Source organism: Zootoca vivipara, chromosome 3, assembly GCF_963506605.1.
Source record: "Zootoca vivipara chromosome 3, rZooViv1.1, whole genome shotgun sequence".
Taxonomy (NCBI): domain Eukaryota; kingdom Metazoa; phylum Chordata; class Lepidosauria; order Squamata; family Lacertidae; genus Zootoca; species Zootoca vivipara.
Window position 1 is genome coordinate 84,958,806 of NC_083278.1, and position 17,825 is coordinate 84,976,630.

The 17,825-nt window shown below is 43.2% G+C and overlaps 1 protein-coding gene across 6 annotated transcripts in view; it reads right to left on the minus strand.

Moving 5' to 3' along the window:
- Window positions 1-3,968: 3,968 nt before the first annotated feature.
- The window catches only part of MOCS1 (molybdenum cofactor synthesis 1), a 36,029-nt gene continuing 22,172 nt past the window's right edge, over window positions 3,969-17,825 (minus strand). For 3 of the 6 annotated variants that reach the window (XM_035108121.2, XM_035108122.2, XM_060272953.1), the window contains 2 exons: window positions 17,348-17,395; window positions 3,969-7,822 (listed from right to left, as the gene is read on the minus strand). In XM_035108121.2, coding sequence (XP_034964012.2) covers window positions 6,942-7,822; window positions 17,348-17,395 — 929 coding nt within the window. In that variant the 3' untranslated portion in view covers window positions 3,969-6,941. Of the gene's footprint in view, window positions 7,823-10,464; window positions 10,597-17,332; window positions 17,396-17,825 lie in introns of those variants that run through there. The other 3 variants (XM_035108125.2, XM_035108126.2, XM_035108124.2) reach the window with 3 other exon arrangements.

A 17,825-nucleotide genomic window follows, 5' to 3' on the forward strand; every position in this document is an offset into this window, starting at 1 on the left:
ATCCCTACTTTCTGGCTCCACTTTTGCCAGAGGCTCCAGGAAAAGAAACGCAACAATGAACCCAGCGGAGGCACTACAATCTATGTTTTAAGAAGGAGCATTTTCATGCCATTCCTCTTTAGCTGTTTTTCCAGCACTACCCTTATTGGCTAGGTGCAATTAATGCTTCTACTTGCTTCGCACTGGCAACTATTATGGCACTGTTACTTTCGCTGCTGTCTTGAAACATCTCTTGCATTTTTGTACGTCGCATCGAGTCTGTCTGACAAAGGAGTCTTAAGAATTTTAATTTCAAAAAGCCAAGGGCTGAAGAAGCAATGGCTCTCCAGTTGTTGTTGGGCTCCAACTCCCATCAGCCATACTCCTGCACAGCCAATGGTCAGAGCTGATGGCGGATCTAGTCCAAACAAAAAAAACACGCAGAAGGCCACAGATTCCTTAGCCTTGTCCTAAGAAGGATGAACTCTAGAGGCACTGCCAGGACCACCCTAGGAGATCTTGGATGTTATTGTAAGCCTATAGTAAAGCAATTGCCAACACTCCTCTTCCTTACTATATTGGGAATGGGCCAAATCACAAACAAAGCATAAAAGTTCATAGTGGAAAGGTAGCAAAATCTTGCCCCACCCCCACAATACTTATCTGGCCCAGTGCTTAGACCAGGCATCGCCAAACTGCGGCCCTCCAGATGTTTTGGCCTACAACTCCCATGATCCCTAGCTAAGAGGACCAGTGGTCAGGGATGATGGGAATTGTATTCTAAAACATCTGGAGGGCCGAAGTTTGGGGATGCCTGGCTTAGACCAACTTCAACCACTGCATCTAGAACAACAGGTAAGGAATGGCAGGAAGACAATGTATTCAATAAGGGCTCCTCGTCTCCTCTCTCAGCAGAACTCAGCTCCTAATTTTATTTGAAAGAGTCCTCTCGGGTAGCCCCACATTGGTCACATCACAACCCACCCACTGAAGACCAATGGTTGGTTACCTCAGAGGCTACACAATTACACGCAATAAAATGTGCCCCTTATCCAAACCCAAATCCAACATTCTCACCACCAACACAGGGTATTTGTGTAGTCCTTTGTGTCTTTTACTCATTGCTGTGGGGAGGTTCTTCGCGTATCCCATTACTGTGCAAGTACAATACATTTGGCTGCGTGTCAAGAACATTTCTGAACCACTGGAAAGGTTTGTCTAGGCACTTGCCTTCTGTGCCAGCAGGCCTCTTACAGCTTTGCCTGAATTCTCTGTGAACTCAAAAGTACGGAGGCTTTGGCAGCGTTCTGCCTTTTCCATTGACCACAATTGGGAGTAGATCTGGGCAGAACGGAGTCTCTCAAACTGCCAGCCAGAATAGGAGACACGAGACTTTGTGGGTAGCAAGAGTTATCACCTCTCCGCAGTCATGTTCATTCGGTAAAACTCTGCGGACACCCTCCCCTTCCCCCTCGATCTGTGCCAACAACCAATGCCACACACAGTTACAACTTCTAATATTTCTGTTGAGTACCATGACTTGGCTGCAGAGCCACAGATTATTGAAGCTTAAATCTTGAGGGGAAGCGGGGTTGTTTGCTTTCCTGAAGTAAAGGACATTGGCCTGGAGGTCTGTAAAAGGAAACCAGGGCACTCTGTCCAAAGCATTAGCAAAAACAGCACATACTTTCAGGATAAAAATGTGCCATTCGTGTAAAATACTCAAGGAATAATCTGGCCGTTTACCTAGTCTGGTTTTACTCAGCCGTACTACCCGAGAACTCGGAAAAACACAACAGCTATCTTGTTAATTAATCAACAAAGCTAAAATTAATCTGTAATTTTGTTTACCTCATGGTGTCAGCAGCTGCCCTCGGAATCTTGACGCCCCTGATCCAACCGTCCTTAACCCCTGAAAGAGGAGGAGAAAGCTACTTCAGAATCAAACAAGAATAACTGTCATAGATATTGGAACATTAGTATATAGATCATTTCACCCCTTTTGTGTCTTGCTCTATTCCTCTTGCTACAATTAGCACAACACAAAAATATCACCAGCCCTTTTCATAGAATCATAGAGTTGGAAGAGACCACAAGGGCCATCCAGTCCAACTCCCTGCCAAGCAGGAAACACCACCAAATTATTCTTGACATATGGCTGTCAAGCCTCTGCTTAAAGACCTCCACCACACTCCTTGGCAGCAAATTCCACTGTCGAACAGCTCTTACTGTCAGGAAGTTCTTCCTAATGTTTAGGTGGAATCTTCTTTCTTGTAGTTTGAATCCATTGCTCTGCTCCGTGTCCGCTTCTCTGGAGCAGCAGAAAACAATCTTTCTCCCTCCTCTATATGACATCCTTTTATATATTTGAACATGGCTATCATATCACCCCTTAACCTTCTCTTCTCCAGGCTAAACATACTCAAGCTCCCTAAGCCGTTCCTCATAAGGCGTTGTTTCCAGGCCTTTGACCATTTTGGTTGCCCTCCTCTGGACACATTCCAGCTTGTCAGTATCCTTCTTGAACTGTGGTGCCCAGAACTGGACACAGTACTCCAGGTGAGGTCTGACCAGAGCAGAATACAGTGGTACTATTACTTCCCTTGATCTAGATGCTATACTCCTATTGATGCAGCCCAGAATTGCATTGGCTTTTTTTAGCTGCTGCATCACACTGTTGTCTCATGTCAAGTTTGTGGTCTACCAAGACTCCTAGATCCTTTTCACATGTACTGCTCTCAAGCCAGGTGTCTCCCATCCTGTATTTGTGCCTTTCATTTCTTTTGCCTAAGTGTAGTACTTTACATTTCTCCTTGTTAAAATTCATCTTGTTTGCTTTGGCCCAGTTGTCTAATCTGTTGAGGTCATTTTGAAGTGTGATCCTGTCCTCTGGGGTATTAGCCACCCCTCCCAATTTGGTGTCTTCTGCAAACTTGCTCAGGCTGCCCTCAAGCCCATCATCCAAGTCATTGATAAAGATGTTGAATAAGACTGGGCCCAAGACAGAACCCTGTGGCACCCCACTAGTCACTACTCTGAAGGATGAAGAGGAGCCATTGATGAGCACCCTTTGGGTTCGGTCATACTAATGTTCAGTCTTATTCCCTAGAACTAGTAACACATTGCTTAGGGATGTGTGCATAAATCTGAGGGATAAGCACTTTTCAAATTACAATTTCTGCCCTCACCAACCTGGTTAACCCTGTTGTGCTCTTCCTTGTGCTTTTCTATGCATCCCACGAATTTAATTCCTGGTATCTTATCAAATCCCAAGCCTTGGAGTCAACTATCCAAGCTCACCCATTGGAACACCTATTGTTATTTAACCCTCCCCTTACGTCATCAATCCCCCTTTCATATTTATTTTGCCTGGCTTTAGACATCAAGCCTATTGGACAAGAAGATAGTTCTGGTTTATTGTTGACACGGTGTAATACATTTTGAAACAATGAAATTAGGCATGGTGTGAAGAAAGCACATAGGGAGAAGTTTCTCACCCTTTCTCACAATCCCAGGATCCAATGATGCTGAATGGTGGGAGATTCAGCCCAGGCAAAAGGAAGTACTTCTTCACACAGCATATAGTTCAGATATGGAATTTGACATCACAAGATGTAGTGAGCGCCACCAACAATGAATAGGATATTAATAGCTAGCAGTCATGATGGCTATATATTACCTTCTGTAACAGAGGCAGTATGTTTCTGAACACCAGTTGCTGGGAAGTAACAGAACGCCATTGCTCACAGCACGCTTGTGGGCTTCCCCCAGGCACATTTGGTTGGCCACTGAACTAGATGAACTTTCGGTTGAATCTAACACAGCTGTTTGCATAAAAAAAGTGGTGGTAAGTTTAAACTTTATTGTATCTCGTTTCTATTAAAGTTCCCATTCATTCCTAATGACTCTTCCCCCCCCCCCAAATGTTCGACATTTTATCCATAAAGAAAGTAGACAGATATCTGAATAATGAAGACCACATACTCTCATTGCTTGCAATTGTTATTTATTAAAAGTGTAGTAGAGCAATAAGATAAAATCTCAATGCTTCAGTAAATCTGTGCGTGAATCATTTTATCCCAAGTGCACCGTTATCTAGAAAACATACCAAACTTGTACATAGATCCAAGAATCATATAGCGCTTGATTATGGCACACACAAAAGAATGTGCTTAACAGCTCACTTTAAATATAAAATGACCTCCTTTAAAAATGGATCAAAAGGCCATTTTGCCGAACCCGTAACCATGAAGCACCATCCTTTCCCCTACAGACAAGCTTCAAGGGCAACTGTAACAAAGCCACTTCTGGGTACCCTGTTTTCAATTATTGGATAGTTTTTTTCCAGAAAGTAACACAAATGTATTCAGAACCAGCATTTGTAGCAAGATTTCCATTCGTGAGATTAAGTTAATTTCCAAGCCCCTTTAAAAGAAATCTCACCTATGCATTTACAAGTGGAAAGCAAAACCCCCGAAATGTACACCTTATATAGTTCCATTTTAAAAAAGAAAGAAAGAAAGGAACTACTTCACATTTGGTAAGTGGGAGCTGTATTAATGTCTCCGAGTTGAGTGTACAACTCGGTTTACTGTGTTATCTACATTAGCTTGCATGCCAAATATTGCTGAAGGTGCAAAAGTCGCAGAAACACTCACACGAGAAACTTCTCTTTTGTTATCGACTTAAACTAGATTGGAGCAGTTTCCTAACATCCCAAGGCCAATGCCTTCCTGCAGTGCCTGGTATATCAGAAGATCCACTGGAAAACATCTTATTTTACACAAGTCCTAGCTGTACTCCTGTGCTTTTTATTATTTTTATGGGGATATGTATAGGAGGCATACCCTTGGATGGGGTAAGACCCCATCCAAGGAAGGCATTTATCTTATGGTGCAGCAATCTTAGGTCAAAGAACGCAATTTAAAATTTTGAATGAGATTCCTGACACAATCTGAAAACGAAAAGCAGGTACATTGCAGGACTGAAACAAATTTTCATATATCCTCAGACCAACCTAGAAAGAAAGAAAGAAAGAAAGAAAGAAAGAAAGAAAGAAAGAAAGAAAGAAAGAAAGAAAGAAGAAAGAAAGAAAGAAAGAAAGAAAGAAAGAAAGGGAAACCAGCAGAAGTATTAAAAATGCAAAGCCAGGCTTTTATTCTATAAGTTTTAAAAATGTCACTTCTGAAGTTTAATTGTCAAGGAGTTCGCAAAAAATAAAAAAAATAAAAATAAACAGGTTGATTGTTGCTTTCCTAAAGACAAAAATGTGCACCCACTGCTCTGCACACATGAGAGGGGGGCATGTCGTGAAGTTGGGGGTCAGTATGTGTAAGAAGGATGCATTTAAACATTAAGTCCTGCTGATGAAATTTTACGGCCAATAATGCTCAGAATGAGCTTTCCCAATTGCAGACACGTGGGTTTGCCCTCAAAATCCTTACATCCTAACACCATCATTAACTGTATGTGGGGGAACTGACAGACACTGTTTCCCTATATTTGTTGCCATTTTAGTGTGCTACTCACATAGAATTCCATCATCTTGAACGCTACCTTGAAGAGCCTGGGGAACTTGGTGATCCAGGGGGTTCTATAGAAACAGGATGGAAACGTTTTGGAGTGGCGACAGAAATGTAGCCCAGGGACTGGTTTTGGCACAAAGGAGTGTGTATCCCGAAATTGTATACCTTCCGGTATCTTGCAGAAAAGAAACAAGCCTATAGCTTTAAAAAATAATAATTTTGATGAAGGGAGACCTATTTCCAGAACATTTAACGACTGGAAGATAAATGGTAGCCGTGTTCAGCACAATTCTGTTGTGAGAATTAAAATGCCCCATTAACATTCAACACCACTGGAAGCAAGAGTCTCACAGCATTACTGGAACTAATTTGAGTATTTAGCATCAGTTTTCTCAGTTGACAAACACCTGTTTTCCATTTTCAAGGATGAAATGTAGCCTATTCTCACTGTACCAAAGTGTTATTTGGCTGAAGTGGTAAAAAATAGTATATATTTTCCAGCGTTAGGACCAAGTATTAAAAAATCATTGTTCACTTGCTTGAAAATTCTAATCACCTTTTTTTTCTTTTTTGGTCTCTGCCTGAATTCCTGGTTCTGAATTATATTATTCTACATCAGTGGAAATCTTATTATGCACATGTTTTTAGTGCCAAAAGATGGACAGCCATGAATACAGTGGAACCTCGGTTTATGAACACCTCGATTTATGAATTTTCGGTTTATGAACGCCGCGGACCCATCTGGAACAGATTAATTCACTTTCCATTACTTTCAATGGGAAAGTTCGCTTCAGTTTATAAACGCTTCAGTTTATGAACAGACTTCCGGAACCAATTACACCCATGCTTCGGGTTAAGTACGCTTCAGGTTGAGTACTCCGCGGACCCGTCTGGAACGGATTAATCCGCTTTCCATTACTTTCAATGGGAAAGTTCGCTTCAGTTTATGAACGCTTCAGTTTAAGTACTCTGCGGACCGTCTGGAACAGATTAATCCACTTTCCATTACTTTCAATGGGAAAGTTCGCTTCAGTTTATGAACGCTTCAGTTTATGAACAGACTTCCGGAACCAATTGTGTTCATAAACCGAGGTACCACTGTAGTGGGGACTGTAGCCTTGTACACTGAGAAGAGTTAAGGTGCTCAGTACAGCTACACTTCAGGAAGCCAAAGAAACCCTAGGAAGACGGGAACTTCCACACTACTGCCAAGGACCCCATTTAGTACATAGGCAGGCAAATGAGAAGAATGACGTCTGCTTCATACAGGTAAGTCAAGTCATTTAAAACAGCTGCCGGTCCAAGCGCAAGATGATCGATAGCTCAAGTTGTGCTTTGTAATTCCCAGCAGCTAGATCTCCACTTCCTAGTATGTGAAGGTGCTACACCTTTGATGACCAGTAAGTGATGCCTTCGTTTGGAAACTTTAGACCTATGTTAGCCTCTCTGGAAGTCTCCTCTTTGCCCTCCTTTCTTGCTGAGCAGTTTCACCTCCTCAATGACCATGTCGTGAGTAACTGCTTTGCACATATCATAGACGGTCAAGGCAGCTAAGCTGGCAGCGGTCAAGGCTTCCATTTCCACACCAGTTTTCCCATAGGTGCGGCACAGAGCCTGAATCACCACTGCATGCCTCCTCTCATCTAGACTCAGGGAGACGTCCACCAGACTCAGGGAGACGTTGTGGCACAGCGGAATCAACTGGCTGGTCAGCTTGGCTCCCTGAATCCCTGCTATCTGGGCAACTGCTAGCACATCCCCCTTTTTCATTTGGTTCTGTTGCACCAAGGCAAATGCTTTCTCGCCCAGATGGACCACGGCACTGGCCACTGCAGTCCGTTCAGAATCTGGCTTCCTGCCCACATCCACCATGGAGGCACGGCCCTCCTGGTCAATGTGGGTTAGACGATCGGAGGCACTAAGAAATTGGCCGGTGGGAAGAGGTCCCTGGTTCTTCTCATCTGCTTCGCTCCTGGTCACTCCAGAGTGAATGCCTCTAATCATGTGAAAAGCCTGCTGAGGGAGAGAGGTTCCTGTCCTAAGGCACTTTGCTGCCAAAGTTGAGCTCAAGTTCTTTTGGCAAATGCAATGGCTGCAGAGCTGAGCTTGCAGAATTCCTGCTGCAAGCTGTCCTGTTGAACAAGTTCCTGGCAAAGCATGATGTCCTTTAAAGACATTTTTCTGGAATGTCTTCCCCATCTGTTTGGATAAACTTGCTCTTGGAGTCAGCCAGTGGCCAGTTCTGTGGCTCCCGTCATTTAAACAAGCTCGGTCCTGCAGGGCATCTTGGAGCAATGGGAACGACCATGATGCTGCCTCTAGGGAAATAAAAAAACACAGGGTTGTTAAGTTTGTTGGATGAGAGAAGCTACTAGGAATTTTACAGAGTTCTATAACCCCCCATAAACCAGAGAGAGAGAGAGAGAGAGAGAGAGAGAGAGAGAGAGAGAGAGAGAGAGAGAGAGAGAGAGAGAAAAGAAGAAGAAGAAGAAGAAGAAGAAGAAGAAGAAGAAGAAGAAGAAGAAGAAGAAGAAGAAATTTATACCCTTCTAGATAATGAAATTTACTTAATTTGCCAGGCCAATTATCAGTTATTAGAGAGCAGCTGCTTTCAGGTGCATGAAACTGAGTAGGTGTGTGCTGGCCTGCAGGGCACTGGAAGCAGTTGAGGCTCAAATTGCAGAAATCCAACAATCCGGAAAGCCAAATTCTATCACAGAGCAGGATTATACTCCATGAGTGTTCTGCTCCAACATGGTAGCATTGTGCAGAAACCTGTTCGATTTCTCAAAAGTTTTCTTCCCCCACAAAATGGGCTTCCATTTTAATGTCTCATTTGATGGCTGCTTTATAGCTGTGAGTGCAGGGTTGAGCAGACTTTATTACTGTGAGGTGGCTGAAGGAGCTGTGTTTTCCTTTCCACTTACTCCAGCACCCTGCAGTCTCCCTGGCTGCCAGCACTTCCTAATCTGAAAAAGCTCCACAGCAGGAGTTACCTCCCTGGGCTTTAGCTGAAGTGCAGGCAGCTGGGCAGGCTGATGTGTTTGCTGCTTCTATTTACAAGGGAACCCTTGGCCACTTAAAAGTTTATATATTATTTTCACACCAATTCTTTAAAAGTAAAAATGCTTCACTTTTTTAAAAAGTTAATGAATGGTTGTCAGGGGGATGGGGGGATAGCCTCTTTGTCCTTCTACATTTACAGGAAAGTTCAGCTGCTGATGTCATAGTTTTCAGGAAACACAGGCACATGTGAAGGCTGCAGAAGGCAGATCATCAGAGTTGAAATGCCGAATGAAAAGACACTCACAAAATCCCTCAGTCCAGCAAAAACCCTGTACCCCCACCCATCAGAATTTCAGCCAGATTTCCCCTCCTCTTTGATAATTTTCCAATGCACTTTCTTTTATTATCACTTGACAAGAGAATGATTGGGGGAGGGGGAATGGAATAAATTTTCAGCACAGGGCTAAATTATGGCTACTAAAGCCATTCTGAAAAGCTAGTATTTTATTCCCTATTCTAGAATCATCTAACTGAACACAGTAAGTTTGGAAAGAAATGCTGATTCGTGGAATACTAGTGAGAATCTGCAGTGCAAGAATGAACTGGAACTAAATGGGTCTGTGGGGAAGGATGGACCATGCGGAATGTCATGCTCCCGTTTCTGTCTCTAAAAAGCTCCACATGTATCAAACCTCAAGCAAATAATGGTGCCATTTTTTAAAAAAAATCTTCATGGTCACAAGGGCTACCAGTATATTTAAAAAAGAATAAGTATGAGGATCCATGAGGAATCTAAAGGATGCACTGGACTGTGAATAAGAGGCAAGCTTCTAATTTGTGCATGAGCTTTTTCCTGTAGACCATTTGCAGTCGTTAATAGTCATCAACAGCTATCAATCTGTCAATCACCCACTCCCCTCCACTCTTCTGAGTAATACCTCCCCCACCACCACCTGACTATATATAAGCGTCTGGGGACTTCTGCTTCAGTGTATCTGAAGAAGTGTGCATGCACACGAAAGCTCATACCTATGACAAACTTAGTTGGTCTCTAAGGTGCTGCTGGAAGGAATTTTTTTATTTTGTTTCATGCACAAAACTAAGACTCCACTACTAAACTTCAGCACACTGCAACTGAAAGGCACAGAGCACCTTTCCCTGTACCCAGCCATTTGAATGCACCCAAAGACGCTTTTGACTTTGTCTGAATAGCAATTGCATCCCTCGAGAAACATACAGGAGGGCAACTAGATAGAGAGAGTTCTAGAAACCAAGGCCCATGAGGAAGGACTGAAAAAACTGGGCATGTTTAGCCTGGAGGAGAGAAGGCTAACAGGAAACATGATAGCTGCACTCAAATGTCCGAAGGACTTGCCACTGAAAAGATGGAGCAGACTTGTTCTCTATTTCACACATCCAGAGGGCAATTCTAGAACTTGCAGATGAAAATTGCAGAGAAGGGATCTCCTGCTAAACATTAGGAGATGCTTCCCAAGGGCAAGAACCTGGAGAGGTGATGGGCTCCCCACTGGACATACTCCAGCAGAGGCTCCGTGTCTGTGGCAGAGATTCTGTAGTTGCAAGATTCCTGCCCTGAGCAAGGGGGCTTGACCCAATAACCTCAAATATTCCTTCTAAAATTGTTTGAGAAGAAGCTTGCTTGATGGCAGTGTCTCATTAAACTGAGCTAAGAGTAAGTACAATTAATTGTGGATTTTTTACAGTACACTACTCCTGATGCAAAGCCGTTGCCTGCTCCTTCTACCAAGTCCCGAGAATGGGAAAGGAAGCTGCAACGTAGACCTACTCCTTTTGGAGCAGTAGCCCAAACTTTAAGCGACTATAATAAAAAGGAGTCACTTGCTGTTGCCAGCTCTCACTGTGTTAACAACAGACGCGTCATGTTTGGAGCTTTGCTGCGGCAAGCTCAGATTCCCTCGCTGACACGCGTTACCTTTGCTCTGGCTGGGAGCTTTGCCAGGTTCAGTTCCAAGTCCACTGGGAACCAGCCCTCTCTGCCCTTCTCATTAATCCCTTGGCTGTGGCAATTCCAGTGTACAGTGCCAAGGACCAAGTCAAAAGGAGCCTGTTAAACATAATGGCAGCAATTCTCTTTATGAGCAAGGGAGGGGGGGGGGAGATAAAAAGCAGTAGCCAAAGCTCTTTTTAATGATGTGTACCTTTAAGAAGTCTCAGCACACGCTATTTTCCTGCCTCCCTGGGAAGCTTCTGTTTCCCCAGCAGTCCTATTTCATTTCCAGCAGCAGAGAGATGAGGCAAGGCTTGGTGCAGTTCGGCTCACAGACCAGCTATGTCTTTAAGATGAATCCTTACAAAGGATTCAAGGTCTTTTCATATAAGAGAATGTGTCCCCTTCTTTTAGAAATGCTGGAGCACTCAGAGGTTCTAATCTTGGGGTGCAAAAACACTCTCTCAATATCAAAAGAGCACTCCTGCAGCGTAGCTGCCTTCCACCAGGAAAGCTCATATCGCAACTAATGCACTACTTTTTAACATGTTTGGTGCAACAGTACAGGGCTTGACCAGGAATATAAGATGTTTCAAAAAGATTGGAGAAGTGTACTTAGCAAGCACCATTTTCCTCACTGTGGATTTACAGCCAGTCACCCCACAAATAAATAACGATGGATGTATGCATAGCCGGTTCCCCTGGACTGCAAATTCTCTACAAGATTCTGAATATCACTTCCTCCTCTCCCAACACAGACAAAATAATTCAGAGGAAGAGGTTCCAAATACATTTTGGAATGTTGCCAGCCAAAGAGGTTGGGGGTTAAAATTCCATCATGTTTGCCTAACCAGGGACCAAGAATGCTGAAAAAGTGATGGGAGATGCCTGCCACATGCTCAAATGGTCTGTGGGAATTTCCTATAGGTGACGCGAGTAGGCAGTGCAGCAATGGGAGTGGGGAAGTGGTTTTCAGCCAAAGGCAGCTCGCTGGGGGGGGGGGCATGCCGGGGGCAGGTGCAGAGGCAAAAGGTGGGTGGAGCTATGGATGTGATGCTTGCTTTTCTACAGTAGGCTACATTCCAGCCATGAAGAGCCAGAAGTTTTTCTTTCTTTCTTTCTTTCTTTCTTTCTTTCTTTCTTTCTTTCTTTCTTTCTCTCTCTCTCTCTCTCTCTCTCTCTCTCTCTCTCTCTCTCTCTCTCTCTCTCTCATACACACACCCCTCTCTCTATCCAGATAAATAAGAGGAATCCTCACATTTCAAGGACACATTAAAGGTGATTGCAGGGCAGGGGCCATGAGTGGGGAATGGCCTGAGGAGAGTCCCAAGGGTCAGACAAAGAGACCTGGGGTCCACACCCCTGCAGTCCAGGATGCTCATCAACAAGCAGGGGGGACATGGGGAAATATTACTTAGGTGCCACCTGCAACCAAATACCAGGTGGAATTTGAAGGAGAAAGCCTGCCCTTCTCCATAGGTCTGGGATTAGATATGAGGTCAAACAAGCAACAGAGCCGGGCCTCCAACTAAACTGGACTCTCTCCTGTTCGTTGTTGTTGTTGTTTAGTCGTTTAGTCGTGTCCGACTCTTCGTGACCCCATGGACCATAGCACGCCAGGCACTCCTGTCTTGCACTGCCTCCCGCAGTTTGGTCAAACTCATGTTCGTAGCTTCGAGAACACTGTCCAACCATCTTGTCCTCTGTCGTCCCCTTCTCCTTGTGCCCTCCATCTTTCCCAGCATCAAGGTCTTTTCCAAGGATTCTTCTCTTCTCATGAGGTGGCCAAAGTATTGGAGCCTCAGCTTCACGATCTGTCCTTCCAGGGAGCACTCAGGGCTGATTTCCTTAAGAATGGATAGGTTTGGTTCCGGTTTCCGCCTGCAGGAATGGCGGACCTGTTTTCCATCTCTCTGACCTTCGTAAGGAATTTGGCGGTTGCTAGGGGAGTAAATGGCAACCCCCTACCCTCTCCGGGGGTTACGGAGAGGGGCCGCTGGCCCGCGATGCCCCCAGACCCACTCCGACTGTTTTTGGAGTGGGGGGAGCTTGGGCTGAGCACTTACGACGGCCAGGACTCCCGGACGCTAATCTGCATGGCGGGGATTTCCATGGTTAAAGAAGATAATTAGGCTTAAATCTATGGACATACTTCAGAAGGAGGGGAAGAAGCGCTGTTTACTGCTGAGAATTTTATGCTGCTGAGCGAGAGGAGTCAAAGAATGTACGGCATCTGGAAGAAGGATTGATGGGGACGGAGCGATAAGGGAAGCAAGTTTTTATTTTTTCTTCATATTGTTGCCTCGTATCTTCCCGGACGCGATGTCCTGGCTTGTTTGGAGTGAAAGAGAAGCAAAAGACTGTGTGAGTTGAACTCTATAGCTGTTGTTACTGAGCATATTTCTTAAAGATGTGAAGTTGCCGATGAGAAAAGCCCCCCCCTAGTCAGACGGAAGGAGTTCTGGACGCGTTCGGAGGATTTATGAGCTGTGACGCACTTTAAATTGGAGCAGCGACCTGAAGCTAAGTTCAGCTATAGGGCAAGGAGATCCATTAATTTACCAAGAGTTCATGGTTGGATGTTTGGGTCTCCTGCCTGAAAAAGCTGTAAATTCTATAAAGATAAATAAATCGTAAATCTTCATGGTTATGAGAGAAAATGAAAGTGATTTGAGCCTTTTAAGATGGCGCTGCTACTCCGTCGCAACAGGGAGCTCCACTAAGAAGATTTATGGGGAGGCTGGACTGATTAACTCACACAGGAGAAAGAACATCTGTGAAACTTCGTTTGACATTTATCTCAGCAGCTGGAACAATCGGATGAAAGTGGAAAACATCTAGGTGACTGTAAGGGGAAGATTTGGAATATTATGAGCTTGGAGGACGATTTGAACTTTAGAAATAAGACGGCAGTGGACAGTTGCGAGGAATTCCCAATTTCTTGAAGCATGGGAACCCAAAAATAAATTATTTAGATGATTTGGCATAACATTCGGTTTGATTGATATATATATGTGTATAATTTGAAATATTGAAATGTGATATAATTGGTTTTAATTGGAAAATTAATAAAAATATTTTTTTTTTAAAAAAAAGAATGGATAGGTTTGATCTTCTAGCAGTCCATGGGACTCTCAAGAGTCTCCTCCAGCACCATAATTCAAAAGCATCAATTCTTCGGCGATCAGCCTTCTTTATGGTCCAGCTCTCACTTCCATACATCACTACTGGGAAAACCATAGCTTTAACTATACGGACCTTTGTAGGCAAGGTGATGTCTCTGCTTTTTAAGATGCTGTCTAGGTTTGTCATTGCTTTTCTCCCAAGAAGCAGGCGTCTTTTAATTTCGTGACTGCTGTCACCATCTGCAGTGATCAAGGAGCCCAAGAAAGTAAAATCTCTCACTGCCTCCATTTCTTCCCCTTCTATTTGCCAGGAGGTGATGGGACCAGTGGCCATGATCAGGGTGGATAAAAATCAATGATTTTTTTAAAAAAATCAAAAAAATCGGATTTTTTGATTTAAATCGGATTTTTTTGATTTAAATCGGATTTTTTTGATTTAAATCAATTTTTTTGCTTTAAATTGGATTTTTTAAATAAAATGCTTTTTGAGGAAAGAATATTACCATCCAAAGGTTATTCCATCATGAAATAAAGATTAGTTTTTTTAATTATGTAGTATAAGGTTGTATATGTTTAATTTATGGGGTAAATAAATTCCATTAATCCATTCACCTCTTCCAGAGGTTTTTGTAAGATTATTGGGCAGTTTCTCTGCCTACAAGATATTATCACAGGTGCTTGGTTTACTTTTGCAGTTCTCAAAACTGAATTTGACTCAACAGAGATCACATGCCTCTTCTTCACAGCAAAAATGTTATAACATGAACAGAGTTGAGAAAAAGACCTTAATCCTATTGTTCTACAAACCTATGAATACAGAAGCAACCCCTTCAGTGCTAAGTTTCAAGAAGTTCAGTGAATAGAATAGAAACAATATTTTTCTGATTGTTTGGACAGTATTTAAGTTTTTCATGTGTAGGCTGGGCTGACAGTCTAAGTTTCTTAAATATATATATATTGTTTTTGTTTAGCCAAATTAGTTAACAAACATGGATGTTTGTTTAAGCAAATAACATTTGCTGAAATGTTATTGTTTCAGTTGAATAAATCTATTTAAATTGTTATTATTAAGGTAATGATTATTTTTCTCCTTCCTAAGTACAACAGTAAAGTTGTCCAAATATGAATGATTAACCTATTAAACTGGGGATAAAAAAACTAATATGAAAAGTTGTTATTCTAAAAATCTTCATCTACTTGCATAATAAAGTTATACCAGCAAGAATTAGTCTTTATGATTTAAATCAACTATGATTTAAATCAAGCCTTACTGACTAGTGATTTAAATCAGTTTGATTTAAATCAAATCCACCCTGGCCATGATCTTGGTTTTTTTGATGTTGAGCTTCAGACCATATTTTGCGCTCTCCTCTTTCACCCTCATTAAAAGGTTCTTTAATTCCTCCTCGCTTTCTGCCATCAAGGTTGTGTCATCTGCATATCTGAGGTTGTTGATATTTCTTCCGGCAATCTTAATTCCGGCTTGGGATTCATCTAGTCCAGCCTTTCGCATGATGAATTCTGCATATAAGTTAAATAAGCAGGGAGACAATATACAACCTTGTCGTACTCCTTTCCCAATTTTGAACCAATCAGTTGTTCCATATCCAGTTCTAACTGTAGCTTCTTGTCCCACATAGAGATTTCTCAGGAGACAGATGAGGTGATCAGGCACTCCCATTTCTTTAAGAACTTGCCATAGTTTGCTGTGGTCGACACAGTCAAAGGCTTTTGCATAGTCAATGAAGCAGAAGTAGACGTTTTTCTGGAACTCTCTAGCTTTCTCCATAATCCAGCGCATGTTTGCTATTTGGTCTCTGGTTCCTCTGCCCTTTCGAAATCCAGCTTGCACTTCTGGGAGTTCTCGGTCCACATACTGCCTAAGCCTGCCTTGTAGAATTTTAAGCATAACCTTGCTAGCGTGTGAAATGAGCGCAATTGTGCGGTAGTTGGAGCATTCTTTGGCACTGCCCTTCTTTGGAATTGGGATGTAGACTGATCTTCTCCAATCCTCTGGCCATTGCTGAGTTTTCCAAACTTGCTGGCATATTGGGTGTAGCACCTTAACAGCATCATCTTTTAAAATTTTAAATAGTTCAGCTGGAATATCATCACTTCCACTGGCCTTGTTATTAGCAGTGCTTTCTAAGGCCCATTTGACTTCACTCTCCAAGATGTCTGGCTCAAGGTCAGCAACCACACTACCTGGGGTGTACGAGACCTCCATATCTTTCTGGTATATATCTTTCTCCTGTTCACTTGCCAGCAAACCTATGCTATATGTACACCAATGTTCTGGGTTTCCCCCCAGGTGGCCTCTTTAAATTTCAGACAGGTTGAAATATAGCGGCTAGCTTTCCATTTTATGTGACTGGAGAGGAGTTAGCCGCAATGGCCATCCTAGCAGTGGAAGGGGGGAAAGCATTGCTCTAGTACTTTGCAAGGGATAAGGCACAGTGAATTCTATCATGGGCCGGGGAGTGTGCTTCCAGGTCTGCCTGGTTACAACTGCATATATATGCCGGAAGAGGAAGAAGCACAACATGCAGATTAGGGAAATGAGGGGCTTTAAAAGACAGCGTCTATGCTCTAGAATCCAGCACTGTCAACTCACAATTCTCATTACCGTCTATGCTGTATAGATCTTATACTTTGCCTTTTGCAATTGCCAAACTACCTCCCAACCCCCTGCACACTCTCCTGCCAATGAGCCTATGTGAAGCAAGATGTCAAAGGGAAACAATGAGTTCACTTTTTAAAAATCCTGTTAAAGCAGTCAAGGGAAGCGTGGAAATATGCTAAGGCAGCAGAGCAGCACAACTAATTCTTTGCACAGCATTCAGTGGCAGTAGAGGCTATATTCCCTCAATACCTCCTTGGTGTGTTCTCCAACTGCTTCCTTCTGCCTGTTTACATACTAGCTGGCTTCGGGGGAACCATGCAATCAGCCTGAAGTCCAAATTAGGAGGCCCTTCCAGTCATTCTCCATATGCCTCGGCTAGCCTGCGTGTCATGACAAAGCTGGCTCAACTCTGGTCACAGAAACCAGACTGTTTGTACAGAGAATGCCAGTGGTTAGTTTTCCCGAGATGCCGAATGCACGCTTGTCAGACTCAATCCAGTTCTTAGCTGTGTAAACAGACTGTAGGCAGCCTGCCTGCCATTCCAAAGCCAGCTAGAGGGGTCCCTTCTTTGCATCGAGCTTCCTTCGCTCTCCCCAAAACGTCTTGTTGAATTACAAGCAAGTCCCCAAACCTATCTCAATAGAGCGCCAGTGGGATGAGTACTGCCTCACCACATAGTTCTCCCATGCTGTGAAAGTGCTAGTAGCTAATTGTTCCCGTTCTCAAGTTATCCGAATCCCAACGATGTAATTCTGGCAATGCGCCCAATTTTAAAGTGGGTGAGAAGAACACAGAGAGAGAAGGAGATACCCCTTCACTATAAACTGCTTACCTACAGGTTATGGAGAGAAAAAGACAGGCAAGCTCATAAACCCCCATGAGCATGAATGAACAAGTTGTACACTCCGCAAACGGTGGAAGTGAATGGCCAAGGAGATCACAAGAGTTTTTGCCAAGTAACATGCAGTTTCTCCTTGTGAGCTGTTTTTAAAAGCTGTTTGTACACCTCTTTAAAAATTCAAACACACTTAGTCTAGGAAAAGACCGACTCTTTCCCCAAGGGGCAAATGTAAATACAGCATTGTGATATGGTTTATTACGTACTGATTAGTCACCCACCAATGAGGATCATTGGCCTGTTCTTCATCTGGGAAATGTTGAACATGCCTGGGAATAAGTAAAGAATAGAGAGGCAAGAATTAGAGGATGTTGAGGATTTTAAGTCATCTTGGCTTTGCATTGTAAATGGAAACAATACTTGAAAAGTGCAAGGAATAGCATAGATGTTAGCATCCAAGACATCTAGTTAGCCGGTCCCGATAAGGAGAAACTATTCAGAAGCACAGAGATGAAGAATTCATCCCAACAGATGGGCTTCTGTTTGAACCTCCTGAAGCAGAACTGATGTTAAACAGTTCACACGGGAAATGGGCAGCCAGGTTCCTGTAGCAAACTAGTGGAGAAGGATTGGGTCCGAAGGTAGAATGGCCCGACAGGACCTGAAATGGCAGGGCTCTAGGAAAACCAGGCATGTGCCTTGGAATTATCAATGAGATGTTTACCTTTGACCTCAGAAACAAGGTTTGGGTCTTCTGGC